The 15,625-nt window shown below is 40.6% G+C and overlaps 1 protein-coding gene across 4 annotated transcripts in view; it reads right to left on the bottom strand.

Moving 5' to 3' along the window:
• The window catches only part of LOC126252110 (uncharacterized), a 30,180-nt gene that overhangs the window by 3,200 nt on the left and 11,355 nt on the right, over positions 1–15,625 (bottom strand). For 2 of the 4 annotated variants that reach the window (XR_007545833.1, XR_007545835.1), the window contains exon 2: positions 3,377–3,487. Coding sequence is in view for 1 of the 4 variants with exons in the window: in XM_049952974.1 (XP_049808931.1) it covers positions 3,377–3,487; positions 14,387–14,463 (188 nt within the window). In the remaining 3 variants the exon portion in view is untranslated. Of the gene's footprint in view, positions 1–3,376; positions 3,488–14,386; positions 14,494–15,625 lie in introns of all 4 variants that reach the window. The other 2 variants (XR_007545834.1, XM_049952974.1) reach the window with 2 other exon arrangements.

Genomic DNA, 15,625 nt, shown 5'->3' with positions numbered 1-15,625 from the left:
CATCTAATCTTCAGCATTCTTCTGCAGCACCATATTCTCTTCTTGTCTAAACTATTTATCAGCCATGTTTCACTGCCATACATGGCTACACTCCATACAAATACTTTCAGAAACAACTTCCTGAGACTTAAATCTATACTCGCTGTGAACAAATCTCTCTTCTTCAGAAACGCTTTCCTTGCCATTGCCAGTCTACATTTTATATCTTCTCTACTTCGACCATCATCAGTTATTTTGCTCCCAAAATAGCAATACTCATTTACTACTTCAAGCGTCTTATTTCCTAATCTAATTCCCTCAGCATGACCTGATTTAATTCAACTACATTCAAGTATTCTCGTTTTGCTTTTGTTTATGTTCATCTTATATCCTCCTTTCAAGACAGTGTCAATTCCGTTCAGCTGCACTTCCAGGTCCTTTGCTGTCTCTGACAGAATTACAATGTCATTGGCGAACCTCAAAGTTTTTATCTTCTCCATGGATTTTAATTCCTACTCCAAATTTTTCTTTTGTTTCCTTTACTGCTTGCTCAATATGCAGATTGAATAACATCGGGGATAGGCTACAACCCTGTCTCCCTTCCTTCCCAACCAATGCTTCCCTTTCGTGCTCCTCGACTCTTATAGCTGCCATCTGGTTTCTGTACAAATTGTAAATAGTCTCTCATTCTCTGTATTTGACACCTGCCACCTTCAGAATTTGAAAGAGTATTCCAGTCAACATTGTCAAAAGCTCTCTCTAAGTCTACAAATGCTAGAAACGTAGGTTTGCCTTTCCTTAATCTATCTTCTAAGATAAGAAGTATGGTAGACTTCACAAAATGTATTATGATCAAATCAAGCAAGACTCACATCTTTATGCTATGAGCTGTGAAGATTCTATTTGAATTTATTTGTGCAGCATAGGTGGCAGACAGTGTTCCTTATTTATAACTACAGAGTGTTGCTAATTATCAAGTTTAGACAGATGAGTAATACAATTACATTTAACAGATGGTACACTTTAACTACAATTTGATTAACTGTTTTTGGGAAGTGCCTGGCTCTTATTACTGACAGTGCAACATTACATTTTTTTAAGGTATTCTGAAATGGTGGAGGACAAAAGTAATATTAACAGTCTAATTTTTGGTGTTGATTAGATTGAAGAGACCGAATGAACTGCTAAGTGGCCTCCCAGATTTTCAATAGCTGAGTGGAGGGAAGATTTCTCAAACAGAATAAACCACAGTTTCTGGGGATGAATCACGTATGGGGTTTCCCAAGCTCAATCTTAGATACACATATGTTCCTTGTATTTGTAAATTATCTTCTGGCTACTAAACAACAAGCAGAATTAGTTCATTTGCAGATAATACCAGTATTGTAATCAATCCAAGTATATGTACAAAAACAGAAGAAATGGTAAATAATGTTCTTAAAAGTATTGTTGACTGGTTTCCTGTGAATGGCCTCACTCTCCATTTTAAAAAGTCACAGCATAGTCAGTTCTACACACCTATGGGTACTGCAGCAATGACAAGTGTAACACACGGTGCAGAATAATAAATACAGTGGAAACTTCAATATTCTTGTGTGTTCATATTGATGAGGATTTAAACTGGAAATCACACACTTCAGAACTCAAACAGCTTATTCCAGCCACATTTGCAATTAGGATCATTTCATATCTTGGTGAGGGACTAATTATTAAGTTGCCACATTTTGCAAATTTTCATTCAATAATGTGATACGGAACAATCTTCTGGGGTAAATCATCTTTAAGAAAGGAAATCTTCATTGCTCAAAAAATGTGCTGTAAAAGTAATATATGGTGCACACTCATGTTCGTCTTGTAGATATCTGTTTAAAAAGTTGAGTGTTCTGACTACTGCTTCACAGTATATTTATCTCCTTATGGAGTTTATTGTAAATAACCTCCTGCAGTTCAAAAGGAACAATGATGTACATAACTACAATACCAATAGGAAAGCTAGACTCATTACTCCACATTAACATTGGTTTTAGCACAAAAAGGTGTGCACAATGCTACAACAAAAACTTTTGATAACTTACAAAAAAAGAAACTAAAAAAGTTTCTCCTGGACAACACCTTCCATTCTGTAGAAGAATTCCTATGACCACAATGTGGAAAGGAATTATTGACTCACATACATACATAAAGTTGTGATGTGTATGTAAAACCAATCGTGCCAAATCATTACAATTTATCATGCAAATGATGCAAGGAATGTGAAACTAACATCCATACCTAGATGCATACTCTAAGTCACCGTAAGATACACAGGGGAGGGTACCTTGTACTACTACTACTACTACTACTACTACTACTACTACTACTACGTCACTCCCTTTCTGTTCCACTAGTAACTGGAGCTTGGGAAAACAACTGTATGTGCTTCCATACAAGCCCTAATTTCTCTTATCTTGTCTTTGTAGTCGTTACGTAAAACATACGATGGCAGCAGTAGAATGATTCTGCAGTCAGCTGCAAATCCGACTTCTCTAATTTTTCTCAATAGTGTTTTTATGAAAAGAATGTTTTATTTCCCCCAGGTGATTCCCATTTGAGCTAATTAAGCATATTCCTGACATTCACTTGTTGATCAAACCAAACACTAACAAATTTAGTGGTGGTCATGCTTCAATGTCTTCCTTAATCGGACTTGGTGGGGATCCAAAACTCCTGGGCAGTACTGAAGAATGGGTCACTTTAGTGTTCTATATATGGTCTCCTTTAGTGATGAGATACATTGTTCTAGAATTCTCCCAGTAAACCAAAGCCATCCCTTTGCCTTCCCTACTACTGACCTTTCATGCTAATTTCACTTCATATTACTCTGCAACATTAGGCCTTGATATTTAATCGCTGTCACTGTGTCAAGTAACACACTGATAATACTGTATTTGAACAGTACACCATTGTTCTTCCCAATCATCCGCATTAACTAACATTTTTCTACATTTATACAAGATGCCACTCATCACACCAAACACAAATTCTAAGTCATCCTGCAGTCACTGGACAACGAAAAGTTCCCATAGACTACCGAATCACCAGAAATAGTCACAGACTGCTGCTCACCCTATACAGCAGATCATTTATGTATATAGAGAACAAGAGCAATCCTATCATACTTCCCTCAGGCCCTCCTGATGATATCCTTGTCTATGGCAAACACTAGGTCTAGGAAAGGACTGCACCAAACATATTGTGACAGTTGTGCATTTTGTAGTGATATTTTAGCAAACCAGTTGATTTCTGTATGTACTACGATTGTATGGTATTATTTGTGTCTTTTTTGAAGAACTAATCTCTCTATTTTTATTTTTGTTGTCATCCCACTGCAGTTAGTCAAAAAATTCGCAACAATTACCTGATTATTTCTGGTTGCATTTTTATTCCCGCAAGTTCTGTCAACTGTATAAAATCACTTTCATAGGATACTGAAGTATGTCCACTTAAATTGCTCATCTTTATGTTATATCTGAAAAAATAAGAAAATGCAAATATTTTATGTAACAGAAAATAAATATACATATGCTTAAAACTTAAGATAGTAAACACTGTCTCTCTGTTTATAAAGTTACTGGAACACTGGATGCAATGACAAAATAAGGGCTAAAATACAACACTGAAACAGGAAGCTGAATCGAAGTGTTTGAAATGCGGTCTTGTAGAAGGATGTTGAAAATTCAGTTGACTGATGAAGTGTGGATTTTTCTGTAGAATTGTTGATTAAAGGAATAGTCGAAAAAACTGACTAAAAGGAAAGACAGGGCAGTGGGATGTGTGCTGTGACACCAGGAAATAAGTTCCTTGGCACTAGAGATAGCTGTATTTAGACAGTTCCAAGTGATTACATATTTCACACTACAGATTTTACACAGGAAAAAATTGACCAATATGTAGCAAACAGATCTGTAAATGAGCATCAAACCAGACACAGTATATGCTATACCTAGACAGAAAGAATGAAGTTAAGACCCAAATTGCTAGGTTTTACCAAGGAGTCCAGCTACATAATAAACTTTCAAAAGAGGTAAAAAAGCTTTAGAGAACTAGGAAAATTTAAAACATGTCAGATAAAAAGGAATGCTCGATATTAGTTGTCGGCTTTGGCCGGTGAAACATGTAGCAAGCACTGTAAACAACATGGCGACTATAACACTGTGTACGTGGTGATTATTTTACACAGCCTAATCTAAAGATCAGTCTGTCATCACAAGCACGTTTTTTACTTTCACATTTGTTGGCTTCGCCAATTAACAACCAAATTGTCAAAACACACATCAAAATGGTGACATCACACCAGCCATTAACATAATGTTACTGGTCAAAGTGAATGACCAGTATTGAATATTCCTTGACCCAACATGTCTTAAAGCATATTTACTAAAAAAAATAGTTTTTAGTTAGTTAAAGAGTTCCTGCTTGACCACTGTATTTCATTTAACCAGCTCATAATTCACACCTGCTCTCCTCCTGTTGTACAGTTCATTTTTTTAACCTTTGTTCCTCCGCTTCTAGTCAGTTGTATTTGTGTGTGTACTATATTTCAACATGTCTGGCCACAGGAAATGTCTCTAACCAATCTTGCACACTTTCAGGAACAGCAGATAGAATGCCTGCTGCTCACTGTTGGACAACTGATGTCCTTACTACAGAAATAAGCAGCAACACTGCCAGTAGCTGTTCCAAAATTTTGATCATACCACAACCAAGAAAAAGGGACTACAGGGCACAATTAGAGGCACACTTCACTGTCCACTGTCCGTCGGACAGCACAAAAATTGCAACTTTGGGCTCTGATATTGTCTAATTATCAGCACGAGTTGTTGCACAGGCCCACTACCCAACATTCAAATGCTGACATGTTGTCTTGGTTACCGGTTTGTACCAACACACAGCATTTGACTCGTCAGAGGAGTCATGTTTTCAAATCGATTCTCAGCATACCGAATGTCTTCAAAATTTTTCTCTCAACTTCTGGCGTGCTGCCACAGCGACTGCTTCTGACACAGCTCTAAGTTGTTTTGTAATATGTGTGTCAGGAGTATCCACGGAGTTGGACAGGGTCTCTCCCACCCAGTGGCACAATGCTATTTTTTGCATTTTCACGCACTTGTGCTCAGTCAGATGTTGTGCTATTGCCTACAGAAAACAACAACGCACAGGCTGTGATGCGTCAATACCTACAGCAAGAAGTTCTGTCTTTATTGCATTACAGACACTTGGGCATAGTTGACAAAAAGCAACTCGTCTGCTGTCATTGCATGTGGCAGGGCGCAGATGCTCAAATTGAGCAGGTGACTGCTCACTGCAAACTTGTGCAGAAAATCAGTCAGATCAGCCACAACACTTTTTTGAGTGGCCACATCCATCCGGACTGTGACAGTGCATTCACATTGATTTTGTGAGTCCATTCTGGAACATTCAGTACTTACAGTAAGTTTCCTTTCATTTTTCCCATAAATCCACCATTACTGCAAGCACAGTATTCTCTTTGCCTTCTATTTTTTGTCCTGGAGGTATTCCTTACGTCATTGTCTCTGACAGTTGTCCACAATTCATGTCAGCCAATTCCGACAGTTATGTGCCAACAATGGCACGCACCATGTGATCACTGCACCTTTTCACCCACAGTGAAATAGAGAAGCTGAATAGTTCATTCAAACACTGAAAAGACACATCGTGAAACTCTGTTCCTCCCACACATGGGAACAGGAACTGGAATTTCTTCGTCTTCCTGCTGCTCCTTGTCACGGGAATGGAAGTAGCTGGCACAATTGTTACATGGTCGTAGACGCTGTACCTTGTTACATCTCCTGTGGCAACCACACAAATAATTCATTCCACCAGGTTGGAAAAAGTTTCAGCTGCAGGAAGAAGTCTTTGGCAATAAACAGCGTTGCGAGCACGGGGTTGTTACCAATGTGATCGGACACTTATGTCGTCCACTGTTTGGCTGGGTTTCTGTGGTGCCACCACAACCAGCAGCATACAAGTATGTTCATGAACATACTGCAGAAGGTTTGTTCACAGACCCAGCACTTCACTGGGATGCTCATCCACAGTCACAGCCATTTCATCGCCAGTCATGGCCGGCAGTATCCACAACAGTGCTCACTGAGATGGAAACACCGCCAATGCTGATATCACTGGTGCCAGTTCCTGCACAGGTGCCCGAACCAATGTCTTTGTATGAGCCATGCCCAGGTCATTATGCTGCTCCAGAGGATCCTTTTGCCTTGCAGTCCTCCACAACATCTATGTCTCTGGATGTGAGTGTGAACCCTGCATATGGTATATGGTTTTTTGACTGATGTTCCTGAAAGCCCTCACGGTTGATACTGGGGTGTGGACAGGGAGGCACCGTTAGACATAGTTTCCCTCCCAGCTTCATCATCTGTGTCCGCATCCAGATCTCCCCCCGTTATAGTCACGTTCATCCACCATACATGACGATGGTGCAGAGATTTGGGGGAGAGGAATGAGGTACTGTCCAGAGATTGTGGTGTCACACGAAAGTCAGCAATGCGAATAAATATGACAGACATCAGTGAGGGCTCACTTAAATCCACAGTGGGATATGGGAGGCACTCAAGAAGATAATGCCTCCCTCTCAGTCACAGCAGCAACCTCACACTGAGTTCAATATAGAGCTCAGCCCAGTTCGAGACCTCAACTTCAGCTGTCAATAACATCAAGAAGGTCAGTGTTTGTGAAATTTCAGATGGACATACACTTTTGTCAAGGCTGAACATCGTACTTCAAGATAACAGTTTGTTAATTTGTGACACTTTGCTAGCTCACGAAAGCTGTAAACTACCCAGTACCTTTGTGGCAAAGAAGTGTGTCAAAGTTAAGTAAATCTTTTATTCATTAATGTAATAAAGTGAACTAATATTTCACATGTTCTAGTATGACGAGCCTTCTCCCTGAACAAACACAGAACCTATGGCTGTGACTGGACGAAAGGGATTTCACCTGTCACAACAATATAGATATATTGCAGATTGCAAAAACAACCTAAGTCACATTGCTCTTATTTTTAAAAAAAGTATGAAAAACAATACAGAATGAGGTGAAACTTAAACAGACGATTAAGCAGCACTCAATAAGTTTATTGTTAATATCCAACATCAATCTGGTAAGCTATTTGTACCATAAAAGATTTTTTTTTTTTTTTTGCGGTGGATTTAGGCTGTTTTCGTCATCAATGCAAATTGCTAAAAAAATTCCAAGAAATACAGAAACAAATTAACTACATTCATTTAGAAAGTAGTACACTGCTCCTGTGTTTTTTGCAGTCATGCACAAAGACATGTTTCATTGGTTTTGCAGATTAATGCTGTTTACAGATGGAAAAACATACAACAAAACAAAATAGTATTCCATGTTTACAGTACAGCAGGCCTACCTAAATTTCCTGCACATGTGCAACTGGCCAAGTTAATATTTCATTCCAGAAGGATGACGTTTTCACTATGGGGAACAAATTGTACATAATTTTTAATGTCTTCCAGTTTCTTCACTCCTATATGTCCTTTCCCATGCTTGAATCACTTTTCATCTGATAATTGTGGTTTGTTCCTATTATCAAATTTCAAGTGAAACTATTGATCTGAAGCCAATGCTTCCACAATTCCTAGCATGAAGATTTACAATAGTAATGATGAAATTTTGAAATATTTAGTGGTACCTTGCCAGCCCCTGGAATACATCATCTTTATGAATCAATGGAAAAGCAAGTCGTCTTATAAATTAATGGCTATCACTTCTTGAAGTCTACTATTTAATTTCCATCCACCAAGTGCACAATGAAATTACGATTTGCAGTTACTATACACTCCTGAATTGCATACATTCTCTTTACTCTCTGGAGAACTCTCTTCATTACCCCAAATACATTATCGCATGGCAGGAATGAATGACCATGGATAAGTTAAAGATGATATATTATTTCAAACCAGTGACACTCCACAAGAGCTGACTGCAGGTGGATCTTGGTGTTGTGTTTGTTCTGTTGCAGGCAGTTATCTCAAAACAGAAGAAACTTTTTCATATTTGGTGCTACATACTCAGTGATGTAGCTTAATAAAAAAGAACAAACTTTGCTGGGTCCTTTCTTTGCATTCTCTTTGTGATAGGGATAAAATAACAGACGATCTCGTTTGTAGATTATTTATACAAAATTCAGCACACAGTCAACCGGCACAAGTAGATCCGTTCTTGCACAGCGATACGAGGGAAGTTGAACATTTTGCCTGTAGTTGAAACGAAGCAGTAGCTGCAGGATCAGTCTCCGATTGTCTTTTCCCACTTTTTACAGCATCATAAAACTTCTTAGATCTTAGGATATGGATATTATTTTCTGCTACAGCTTCTCGCTTTGTGACCTTATTGAGTGTTTTTGACTTTATCCTTAATGTCAGCCCTTTTCAGGTGCAGTAAGTGTTTCCTTTGGTCTTCTGAAAGCAAATGATAAGTTTTCATGAAACAACTTTATTATAGTACTTGTATTTCACTGCCAAGTTAGGATGCTCGGCAATAAGAAGTTGGTGAATTTTTTTCACAGTTAGCTCACAGTCTAGTAAGTGCATAGTGTGTGTGGCAGCCATAATGACTTTCCTTGATGGGGAATGATCTACTGTGACCTTCAATTTTGACAATTTCCTCTGATGGCACAGCATTAACACACCTAGATTTCTCCCTTTCACCTTTCAGTGTCTGCCCACTACACATCAGTTTATGAAATTTTTCATTCTCTCAACAGTTACTGCATAAATAATTAGAAAAGTTTCAACATACCTCAAGCTGATTGTCTTCAACCAGATCAAAGTAAGCCCTTCTCATTTCTTGGGTGGTGTCATTTTCCCCGCACTGGCTATGATCTGTCATTGCAGGAAAAGGTCCTGGTCATTCTTGCAATTCACATTCAGGAAAATGTGTTAAAGCAAGAGTTCTGCCATATCCTGTAATAATACTAAAACAGCCTCTTTGACATTTGCAGTCTTCTACTGTCATTATTTTTGTAACTGCTTTGCATCTATAACTCACATGTTCCTCTCCAAGAATTTTAGCTTTCTGCATAATATTTCTTCAATATTCCCAAGAATGTTTCACTCTTTTTTGCATAACTATTGGTACAAGCTTCTTGCCCATTTTCCCAAGAATACTAACAATAGCAGTTTCTCTTATGCAGTTGTACTGCACATTACAGTTGTGCCAAAAATTGAGAAGAAAACCCAAAACCTGGATTTTGGGTGTTTCTGAGGCCAACTCAAACTTCCTACCTCTGTCTGCATGACAGGAAACATATACAGACACAAGCAGACATATTCAAAGGCAAAGAGTTTGGGCAGAGATGTCAGTCGAGGCGGAAGTGCAGAGGCAAAGATGATGTTGAATGACAGGTGAGGTATGAGTGGCAGCAACATGAAATTAGCGGAGATTGAGGCCTGGTGGATAATGGGAAGAGAGGATATATTGAAGGGCAAGTTCCCATCTCCGGAGTTCGGATAGGTTGGTGTTAGTGGGAAGTATCCAGATAACCCGGACGGCGTAAGTGCCAAGATGTGCTGGCCGTGCACCAAGGCATGTTTAGCCACAGGGTGATCCTCATTACCAACAAACACTGTCTGCCTGTGTCCATTCATGCGAATGGACAGGTTGTTGCTGGTCATTCCCACATAGAATGCGTCACAGTGTAGGCAGGTCAGTTGGTAAATCACGTGGGTGCTTTCACACGTGGCTCTGCCTTTGATCGTGTACACCTTCCGTGTTACAGGATTTTGGGTGTTATATATATCTCTAAAAACAGAGATGATGTGACTTACCAAACGAAAGCGCTGGCACGTCGATAGACACACAAACAAACACAAACATACACACAAAATTCAAGCTTTCGCAACAAACTGTTGCCTCATCAGGAAAGAGGGAAGGAGAGGGAAAGACGAAAGGATGTGGGTTTTAAGGGAGAGGGTAAGGAGTCATTCCAATCCCGGGAGCGGAAAGACTTACCTTAGGGGGAAAAAAGGACGGGTATACACTCGCACACACACACATATCCATCCACACATATACAGACACAAGCAGACATATTTAAAGACAAAGAGTTTTCATTGTCTTTAAATATGTCTGCTTGTGTCTGTATATGTGTGGATGGATATGTGTGTGTGTGTGTGTGTGTGTGTGTGTGTGTGTGTGTGTGTGTGTGTGTGTGCGCGAGTGTATACCCGTCCTTTTTTCCCCCTAAGGTAAGTCTTTCCGCTCCCGGGATTGGAATGACTCCTTACCCTCTCCCTTAAAACCCACATCCTTTCGTCTTTCCCTCTCCTTCCCTCTTTCCTGATGAGGCAACAGTTTGTTGCGAAAGCTTGAATTTTGTGTGTATATTTGTGTTTGTTTGTGTGTCTATCGACCTGCCAGCGCTTTTGTTTGGTAAGTCTCATCATCTTTCTTTTTAGATATATTTTTTCCACGTGGAATGTTTCCCTCTGTTATATATATATATATATATATATATATATATCCCTCTTTTAACCAAAAGTGTACATGGGGTTTTGGCAATCAACTATTCATATTTAATGTTTTTTGCCATTATTCTTATTTTATGTACCTTTGTTATAAATAAAAAATACTATTTTAGTGAGTGCAGCAATCATCTGACATGTGTGGTGTTAATGCACGAGTTTCAACCTGACTCAAAGTGTCAATTTTCATGCATGCTCCAAGTAGTTCTGTGCGTTTCACTAGGAGCGCTGTGTTTTGTTCTTGTGATGCACACAGCTTTTATTCCTTGTGTACGTTGATTATTCTATGTTCTTTACCTTTAGTCTTGTACAGGTTCTTGTATACAATGTATCTAGTAATGCAAGCAAACAGTGAGCTCACTAAGCATAATTGATCTCTTCTTGCATTCCTAGTCTAGTGTTCATCAATCAAATAAAGTTTTGTTGCTGTGTTGAAGATATTCTGGTGTAAATGTAGACTCTCATGGCCTGATTCTCATACACAGATGCAAAACTGGTGATCCCAACGTGATAGGCTACCCGCACATTCTTAACACAAGTAAACAACACAATGGATGGAAGTCCAGAGACTGTGAACCTGACCACGCACAGACTAGCCATGAGGCTACTGCTGTTCTGGCCGCACAACCCGGCATTGTTGTTTGCCCAGGTAGAGAGAAATTTTTTCTATTCTGGTGTGACAGCAGGTGCTTCTAAATTTGCATCGGTGGTGAGCCAATTGGAACAGCAGTACACAGTAGTAGTTCAGGACATCATTGGAACATATATGACTGAACTGATCCACTATGTTACCATATCTGAAGAGGAGTGCATGAGGATATTGGCGACTGAAGACCATGACAGTACCTGCGTCATCTTCGAAACAAAATTGACGCAGGTACCGTATCCAATCAGCTGTTTTGTGTACGATCTAAGCAGTCACCTGCCTCCTCTATCAAGGTGATTACTACAATGCAGTCAGAGATATCGCTAGACTCTGTGGCAGAATTGGCTGACAAAGTACTGGCTAGCATGTCACTTGTGTCCATTACAGCACGATCACCTGACCCAACAGTTTAGCTACCTGGTAGCATGTTTCAGCATTGTGGAGACCGTAGCCAACAAAGGTATAGAAGATGCTCTTCCAGCAGGAGCGCGTCTCGCTTGCCTGCGCTGACACCTGATGTGTAGAAGGTTGTCTGCTGGTACCATCGGTATTTTGAGGAGCATGTGAAACACTGCTGCATGTACCCAAACACCAGTGGCAATCGATTGTAAGCACTTTGTCAGACTGCCAGCCAACATCACAGCGCCTACTCATCAGCGATCAACGCACCGGCCATAAGTACCTGATAGACATTGGCTCTGATTTATGCATCTACCTCAGAACGCTGCTATATCAGTGCTGACCACGTACAACATTCTGCTTGGTGGCCACAAATAACTTGCTTATCTCCACGAATGGCCTGTGCAGAATAGAGCTGGATTTTGGCCTCCGCCGTGCCTTCCCATGGAAATTTCACTGTGGCAGACATGGGTAAAAGAATTATAGGTGCGGATTTATTGTCATACTGTAATTTCTTGCCAGATGTGTCTAATGCCTGCCTCATAGACTAGACCATCGGACTGACAGGCACAGGCTTCCGGCACCAGACACCCATGCAACCTGCGCGACTGATAAACACTACAGATGATGAATATGCCATGCTACTGAAAGACTTTAACAGTGTTAACAAAGCCCCCAGGCATACTGAAGATTTCTGACACAACACTGTGCATCATATCAAGATGAATGAGGCGCCACCAAACTGCTGCTGACCTCAAAGATTAGCACTGGACCGGTTGAAGATAGTGAAAGCTGAGTTCAGTAACACTATCAAAGGGGGCATTATGCATCCATCTGATAGACCCTGGTCTTCGTCCCTGCACCTTGTTCCTAAGAAGTGTGCTATATGGCAGCCTTGCAGAAACTACAGAGCTCTGAACGCCCACAATTCCTGACAGATACCCACTACCTCTGGTCTGCGAATACAAAAATGTGTTGAGCAGCACTTGTGCCTACTGTGCACTAGGCCTACACACAGATTCTGGTGGCAGACAAAGACATCCAGAAGACTGTGATTATTATGCCATTTGCCTTATTTGAGAGCAAGTTCATGACTTTTGGCCTCTGGAATGTGGCGCAGATGTGGCAGAGGTTCGTCAATTCAGTGCTGTGTGTTCCATCATTTTGCTTTGCATACCTAAATGACATCTTAGTGTTCTCCGCTTCATCAGAAGAATACTGCCAGCATCTTGTCCAGGCTTTCCAATGACTGAATGGATACGGAATCATGCTGAAAGTGGCAAAATGCATCTTGGGACAACCACAGATAAACTTTCTAGAGCTCCACATTACCCCCTCAGGCTTGCTACCATTGACAGACAAGGTTGAGGCTACCTGCTAGCTGCCCTAGCTGGCCACCTACAAAGAATTAAAGCACTATTTAGGTATGCTGAACTTTTATCGGCAGTACCTACCGCATGCAGCTAATTCAAGAGCTGCTGACAGCTGCGATGGTGGGCCCAAAGGATAAAGGTAACTTAGCAATTACCTGGACAAACGATATGTTCACAGTGTCTGAGAAGTCTAAACAAGCAATAGCAGATGTGGGATTGTCGGCACATCCTGAGCCAAATACACTGTTGGCTGTGGTAGTAGACGCGAGTCAGACAGCAATAGACAGTGTACTTCAACAATGTATCAAAGAGGCCTAAGCAGCCACTAGCTTTCTTTTCTAAAACACCGACTGTCTCACAGACGAAATGGAGAATGTATGATAGGGAATTACTGGTGATGTACGAAGCCATGAAGAACTTCTGCCCTCATGTCGAAGCTCGTGCCTTCACAATATTTACTGACCACATGCTGCTGTCATTCACCTTCTAGCAAAATAACCTGAGCTGCAAACCAAGACAACAGAATCAGCTGCTGTATGTAGCCCAATTCACCATGGACATCCAGCACATCTCAGGTATGAAGAACATTGTAGCAGACAGTTTCTCTTATGTTGGAAGCATTTCTACAATGGACTATACAGCACTTGTAGAAGCATAGAAATCAGATCATGAGCTTTGAGACCTGTTACTAGACATGCAGTCATCATCACAACTACAACTCAGACATTCCTAGTAGTGGCGAACAACTGTATTCTGATGTGCCCCCAGCCAAGCCACATCCATATCCGAAACTAACGTCAGCAAGTGTTCAAATCCCTGCACAATCAGAGCCACCCAGGTACAAGGTCTTCGCTCCACCTAGTTACAGCTCGCTCCATATGGCTAGGGGAAAAGACAATGCACCGAAGATAGCAGGCATATTCATGCACCAGTAAGTAATTTCCCCAATGTTATAGTGCAGTTTACACACATCCCATCAACGTCATCGGGCGATATGATCGAATGGATGAACAAATAAAGTTTCCATGTCTCAGTTTTGTGGCTAGATCTATTTAACAAACATTGACACCACTGAATGAAAGATCTTCCTTATGCAAAATATTCTATATTGTTTATACCATCAGAAGCTGCAACTGATTATGATTGCACACACACTGCAGAATGTTTACTACAAGGTTTTTTTTTCCTTTTGAACAGAATGTACATACCTCCAAAGGAATCACTGTAAATGATGTGATCTCAGGACAGAATATTAACATACAATGTTCTTACATTCTGTACAGGACATGTGCAGTAACGCCACACTATTCCAATGCATAAAGCCGATGAGATGAATCGTTCAAATTATGTTGGCTATTTACAGAATGACTTCTAAAAATTATTGCAACAAATACACCTAAGTATGTGTAAACTTGCACTAAACAACTCACCCAACACTTCCAAATAATCTGAAGAAGATGCAGGTCATTCCTGTTTCCAAAAAGGACTGCATGGCACCTTTGGATAGCTACAGGCATGATTCACACATTTCAATCTGCTGTAGAACAATAGCTCACGTTTTATGCTCATGCATGATGACCATTTTGGAGGCTTGCCAGCTTAAATAACATTTTTAATTTTCCACATATTTATAGATATTGCTCATGGTGTAGTCTACATACACAGAAATTCCACAGAATATCAAGTAACAACTATTTATTTTCTTAATTACATGAAAACTACCCCTTAATAATGGATAAACAGGACTGTCACAAACATTAAAGCAAAGAATAAATGGGGAAACATAGCTCAGCACTTTGGCTAGTCTCTTCACTCACTGTCTGTAGCTCGTATACCCATAGAGCCACCTCACCCCCTACCCCCTTCTGCACTAGAGCAGAACTCCAAGAGTAGGAATTCATGCTGTACTCATTGACCAGCCCTAGTGTAAGTCAACAGGCTCTTCGGCTTCTCTTATGGCATTTGTTGTGTAGAAGGTGGTGCTCCTGCTGGCTGCATGGTACACATCAGGTGGGGTTGCAACTGCCTGTGTAGGAATCACTCACTCTTGGAGTTGTGTGCGCATGCCGACGGTGAGCACATTTTCTGATTTAACCTTCTCCCGTGACATTGTCAGAGGTCGATCATTTGGTCATTGTACGCTATTTGGACCATATGTTCATTGCATTTTAATATTCTGTAAGGTACAGAGTACAGTGGTAGTCACAGCATGCGTAGCAGCTTTTGCCACATTACACAGAACCATGTCACAATTTTTTTATGTAAGAGCCTGGCAACATGATGCTAAGGATGGGAGTAGCCCAGCTCTCTGTAGCTTGACCTGTTGTATCATGTATGGCAGTTCCTGTTCCACAGATGCTGGTTGTGATGGTTGGTTGGTTTGGGGTATAAAGGGACCAAACTACAGGGTCATCAGTCCCTTTTTCCTGACACAAGCAAGGCCCAAGGTACAAAAACACCCAACACGTAGCCATGTGTTAGCCACGTATGGTCAATGCGGAGCCAGCAGAGAACCACAGAGTCCCTGCGAGAGGCCCGCATGGAGGTCTCCCGCACATTCATAGTCACCTTAATGGCATGCAGTTTGTTGTGTGTACTGAGACTATGCCATTCCATCTCCAAAAGCTCAAAAATATTGCAGCATAATAAGGATCGCAGGTCAGTTACAG

Source organism: Schistocerca nitens, chromosome 4 (genome assembly GCF_023898315.1).
Source record: "Schistocerca nitens isolate TAMUIC-IGC-003100 chromosome 4, iqSchNite1.1, whole genome shotgun sequence".
Lineage (NCBI taxonomy): Eukaryota > Metazoa > Arthropoda > Insecta > Orthoptera > Acrididae > Schistocerca > Schistocerca nitens.
The sequence above is the reverse complement of the archived record's forward strand: the minus strand, read 5'-3'. Positions and strand labels throughout refer to the sequence as shown.